The 6,270-nt window shown below is 51.9% G+C and overlaps 1 protein-coding gene across 1 annotated transcript; it reads left to right on the top strand.

Moving 5' to 3' along the window:
• Positions 1–397: 397 nt before the first annotated feature.
• Positions 398–790, top strand: LOC120999409 (histone H2A type 1-like). The gene has a single exon (XM_040430291.1). It carries the CDS (start codon positions 398–400, stop codon positions 788–790), a length of 393 nt encoding a protein of 130 aa, XP_040286225.1.
• Positions 791–6,270: the final 5,480 nt, after the last annotated feature.

Raw genomic sequence — 6,270 nt, forward strand, 5'->3', positions numbered from 1 at the left:
TATACTCGGGAGGATGAGGGGAGTAGTGATCGTATACTCGGGAGGATGAGGGGAGTAGTGATCAGACAGTGAGGAGGGGGGGAGTAGTGATCAGACAGTGAGGAGGGGGGGAGTAGTGATCAGACAGTGAGGAGGATGGGGGGAGTAGTGATCAGACAGTGAGGAGGATGGGGGGAGTAATGATTGGACACTGAGGAGGAGCCGGTCATGTGACCTGTACCCGCGTCATAAGCCACGCCCAGCGCCGCTCATTGGCTTCTCCACGAGTCTTGTCTACATTGGAGGCTTCTAATCCACCCAATGAGCGGCGCTGGGGGCGGAGCAGCAGCCTATAAAGGCGGCAGGAGGCGGCTCCTCCGGATCACACACATCAGAGTCTTCTTTGCTGTAGAGAACGATGTCTGGACGCGGCAAACAAGGAGGCAAAGTCCGGGCTAAGGCCAAGACCCGCTCCTCCCGGGCAGGGCTCCAGTTCCCGGTCGGCCGAGTGCACAGGCTCCTCCGCAAGGGCAACTACGCCCAGAGGGTGGGCGCCGGCGCTCCCGTCTACTTGGCCGCTGTGCTCGAGTATCTCACCGCCGAGATCCTGGAGCTGGCCGGCAATGCCGCCCGCGACAACAAGAAGACCCGCATCATCCCCCGCCACCTGCAGCTGGCCGTGCGCAACGACGAGGAGCTCAACAAGCTGCTGGGCGGCGTCACCATCGCCCAGGGAGGCGTCCTGCCCAACATCCAGGCCGTGCTGCTGCCCAAGAAGACCGAGAGCACCAAGTCGGCCAAGAGCAAGTGAGCCCGGCTCTGCTGCTGCTGTGCCCCCCGGAACCAAAGGCTCTTCTAAGAGCCCCCCACATGGTCTGTGCGACTGAGCTGGCGATGCCGCTGATCTCCGCTGTGGAGGAGGCGTCACACAGGGGCACTTACCGCTCCTGACCTGCTGCGAGTACGGGCAGACATTGCTGCTGTAGAGGGTTCGTCCCCTGTGTGTAATGGACTGCTCCTCCACGGCCGCTGGATTCTGACCGGACTGTGATTGGGCGGGAATTTCAAAAGCCATAGATCAGCCAATCACTGTAAAGCACTTGTTCTATAGCTCCGCCCCCTTCTCTCTGCGCTGGTGTCCGGGGATAGAGCGCACGGCGGGGCTCACATCCATCCATCAGCAGATCACTACTCCCCTCATCCTCCTCACTGTCTGATCACTACTCCCCCCATCCTCCTCAGTACCATATAACTACTTCACTCATTCTCCTCATTGCCCAATTTCTCTCTGGCCGATCACTACTCCCCCCATCCTCCCGATCAGTGGTCTATAATGAGGGAATAATCCGCCTCGGACATGAGGCTTCCATGTATTCACACAATGCGGCAGCTCCGCCCTAGAGAAGGTGGGGGCTCTGAGAAGAGCGGGGGCGGAGACAGCAGAAGGGGCGGGGATCTGAGAAGAGCGGGGGGCGGAGCAGCTGGAGGGGCGGGGCTCACCGGCACATAACGGCTGCGGGGTCCACAGCTCTGCTATTGGCTGGGAGAGCTCAGGATCTCGTCGCTCGTTTGAATTTCCCGCCTATAGTTGAGCTTCTGATTTACGGGAGGAGCCGGTCATGTGACCTGTACCAGCGCCGCTCATTGGCGGGACGTATTAACCCCTCAGTCTCCGAGCACAGCTCGTCCCGTAGCTGCGGTGGAGAACACCCGGGGCTCGGGATTTACACAGATTATTGGGGGGTTTCTGTAATGTAGACCTCCGGCTGTACTGAGTACAGGGCGCCGCTGATCTCCTGATGTGCGGGCGGTGTTAACCCCTCAGTGGAATTGTAGCTCCTCCTCCCCGGGAAGATGTGGGCGGCTCTGAGAAGAGCCTTTGTGCTGTGAGGACGGAGGCGGCAGCATTAACCCCCGAAGCCGTAGAGAGTGCGGCCCTGGCGCTTGAGCGCGTAGACCACGTCCATGGCGGTGACGGTCTTCCTCTTGGCGTGCTCGGTGTAGGTGACGGCGTCCCGGATGACGTTCTCCAGGAAGACTTTCAGCACCCCGCGAGTCTCCTCATAGATGAGGCCGGAGATGCGCTTGACGCCTCCCCTGCGAGCTAGGCGGCGGATGGCAGGCTTGGTGATGCCCTGGATGTTATCACGGAGCACCTTCCTGTGCCGCTTGGCGCCGCCTTTCCCGAGCCCTTTCCCTCCTTTACCGCGACCAGACATCTTCTAGGTGTGAGGAGCAGAGAGCAGTGACTGCTCAGCCCAGAGCCCTCCTTTATATGGAGCATGGGCGGACCTGAAGGAGAACTGCACGGAGAGGCGGCCTTTCTGGGGGCGGGGCTGTTCCTGAACTCCAGGCCCCGCCCTCCAGCTCTGATTGGCTGAGCTCAGAAGTGCTGGTGGTTTTCATTTTCCAGCCTCCATGTTACCAGCCTGTAAATTACATCATATCCTTCGCATTAAAATAAAGTCTCTATATTATATTATCAACCTCCACATTCTATTACAGCCTCCATACTACCAGCCTCCACATTCTATTACAGCCTCTGCATTATAGCCTCCACCTTATATTACAGCCTCCATATTACATCTATGTTTCTAATACAGCCTCCATATTACCAGCCTCTACATTACATTACAGCCTCCATATTACATTACCAGGCTCCACATAATATCACAGCCTCCACATTACATTACAGCCTACATATAATATTACAGCTTCCACATTATATTCCAGCCTCCACATGATATTACAGCCTCCATATTACATTACCTTCCTCCACATTATATTACAGCCTCCATATTACATTACCTTCCTCTACATTACATTACAGCCTCCATACTACCAGCCTCCACATTACATTATCAGGCTCCACATATCACAGCCTCCACATTCTATTACAACCTACACATTATATTCCAGCCTTCACATGATATTACAGCCTCCATATTACATTATAGCCTCCACATTACATCACAGCCTCTACATTATCAACTTCAACATTATATTACAGCCTCCATATTATATTATCCACCTCAACAACATATTACAGCCTCCACATTATATTACAGCCTAAATATTACTGTCCTCTACATTACATCACATCCTAAAAATTACATTACAGCCTCCATTCTACCAGCCTCCACATTACATCACATTATATTACAGCCTTCATATTACCAGCCTATGTATTACATTATAGCCTCCAAATTATATTACAGCCTCCATTTTACCAGCCTCCACATTACTTCACAGCCTCCATAGTATATTATCAACCTCAACAACATATTACAGCCTCTACAATACATTATAGCCTCCACATTATATTACAGCCTAAATATTGCCAGCCTCCATGTTACATTACCGGACTCCACATTATATTACAGCCTCCGTATTACTGGCCTCCACATTATATTACAGACTCCATATTATCGTCCTCTAAATTACATCACATCCTAAACATTACATTACAGCCTCCATACTACCAGCCTCCACATTACATCACAGCCTCTACATTATATTACAGCCTTTATATTACCAGCCTCTGCATTACATTAAAGCCTCCACCTTACATTACATCCTCCACATTACATCTATGTTTCTATTACAGCCTCCATATTACATTACCTTCCTCCACATTATATTACAGACTCAATATTACCAGTCTCTACATTACATTACAGCCTCCATACTACCAGCCTCCACATTACATTACAGCCTCCACATTACATTATTCTGCTCCACATTATATTACAGCCTCCACATTATATTACAGCTTCCACATTATTTTATCAACCTAAACATTATATTACAGCCTCCATATTTAAAGCCTCAACATTACATCACAGCCTCTACATTATATTACAGCCTTCATATTACCAGCCTCCACATTACATCACAGCCTGCATAGTATATTATCAGCCTCTACATTACATTATAGCCTCCACATTATATTACAGCCTAAATATTACCAGCCTCCATGTTACATCACCGGCCTCCACATTATATTACAGCCTCTATATTACCAGCCTCCATGTTACATCACCGGCCTCCACATTATATTACAGCCTCCATATTACCAGCCTCCACATTACATCACAGCCTCCATAGTATATTATCAACCTCAACAACATATTACAGCTTCTACATTACATTATAGCCTCCACATTATATTACAGCCTCTATATTACCAGCCTCCATGTTACATCACTGGCCTCCACATTATATTACAGCCTCTATATTACCAGCCTCCATGTTACATCACCAGCCTCCACATTATATTACAACCTCCGTATTACCGGCCTCTACATTACAGTCTCCATGTAATGCATATTTTGCCAATCCCCTGCCCATTGAGATGGGGGGTCACCGTTTGTGGCCTTCATCTACTGGAGGATGGCTGCCAGGGCGACGTTCCATGGCGCACATTCATACCAGTGGTGGACAGATGTGGATTAGCGCGTGCGCCGCCGGTGGAGGACCCCATGCTGCCTATAGAGGAGGAGGCTGAGATGTCTCTTTACGGCATTATTGGAGGACGATGTCTCTGCCTTCTGTGTCTGTAAGGCTAGCCCAGAGCGCTGACCTCTAGAAGTCCTCCTCCAACAGAACGGTCCCCTGATATCCCGGCACCAGTAGTATGGGAAGCAGACAAAGCCGCGGCCAGAGGATAGCTGATCTCCATAGGCAGAGAGACTGTCAGATCCCAGCAGTCCAGCAGGAGACCCACCATCCCTGGCGGCAGCCTCCCCCGCTCACAGCTGCCCCGCTGCCATTCTGCTGCCATCTCTACGTCTGTGAAGCCTTCCTTCTCTGCTCATGGAGACATCAGAAGCCGCGAGCCGCGCAGTGATGAGCGAGCGCTCGGCCGAGTAGCGCCATGCTCCCGTCTCCTCCCCGCACGTCTGGCGCCTTCTTAGCAGCCAATAACCATGCAGTATCGCCATCGGCCATGTTCTCTCCTGGCATCACAGTGATTGGCTGGCCGGAGCGCGTCCTGCTATATGGCCCCCGGTCAGGGAGGGAGATCGGGGTCGCACATTACTCTTCTCAAGACCTTTCAAAGACCCAAAAGTCCTTTTAATTGGCAGCAATTTCAAGGGCAGATTTGCACTTTTTATATATTTTTTATTGACACAAACCCCTCTTCATTGTCTCTCCTACTAGAAGGCGTCTGACTTCTGCCGTCTGTGCAGCACCTTCTGTGTATCCGGCAGAGAGCGGAAGAAGAGCCCTGAAAACAGCCGTTTGTGCCCCAGAATCTGACCACATTGTTACCGTCAGCTGTTTAACCCATTCATCTCCGTGCTCTGCATTAGAATACCGTCTGAGCGCTTCAGGCCATATATTGGGAGAAAGTGAGAATCAGCATAGACACAAATTCCACTGAATCTGCACCCAGTTTTCTTGTCTGCGCCAGAAACCGTTAATGGCCGCGCATTGCATCTCTGCCCCGTATATTGGGAGTAACATAGTCCTAGATATTGACAAACCACTGATCACTGTTGTCCTCTCCTGGGTCGGGGGCTCGGTGACGACCCAGGCGTTGGTGGACTCTGGTGCTGGTGGTTTGTTCATTGATAGTGGGTTCGCTGCCGCCAATTCCATTCCTCTGCAGGCTCGAGGTTCCCCACTGGCTCTTGAGGCGATAGACGGCAGACCCCTTCTGCCGCCACACGTGACTCATGAGACCCTTCCAGTGGGGATAGCCATTGGTGCCGTTCACAGAGAGTCGGTCTGTCTCCAGGTTATTTCGTCTCCACACTACTCGGTGGTCTTGGGGTACCCCTGGCTCCAGAAGCATAATCCGACTTTCGATTGGAGATCGGTCGAGATCCTCTCGTGGTCACCACAGTGTGGGGCTAGTTGCATCCATGGGCCTGTCAAGTTGCTGTGTACTTCCTCGGACTCTCTGTTGCCTCCTGAATACGAGGAGTACCGGGATGTATTCGATAAGGTGCGCGCGGTTGCCCTACCTCCGCACCGCCCATACGATTGTGCCATAGAGTTACAATCTGGTGCCGTTCCTCCTCGTGGCAAAGTCTATCCACTGTCGGTAGCGGAGAATGAGGCCATGGAGGAGTACGTGAGGGAGGCGCTTTCACGCGGACACATTCGCAAATCTTCGTCCCCGGCAGGGGCTGGATTTTTCTTTGTGAAAAAGAAGGGCGGTGAGTTGAGGCCTTGCATCGATTACAGGGGTCTCAATCGCATCACGATCAAGAACGCTTACCCGATACCCTTGATTTCCGAGCTGTTCGATCGCCTTAAAGGGGCCACGGTCTTTACCAAACT

Source organism: Bufo bufo, chromosome 4, assembly GCF_905171765.1.
Source record: "Bufo bufo chromosome 4, aBufBuf1.1, whole genome shotgun sequence".
In the NCBI taxonomy this organism is placed as follows: domain Eukaryota; kingdom Metazoa; phylum Chordata; class Amphibia; order Anura; family Bufonidae; genus Bufo; species Bufo bufo.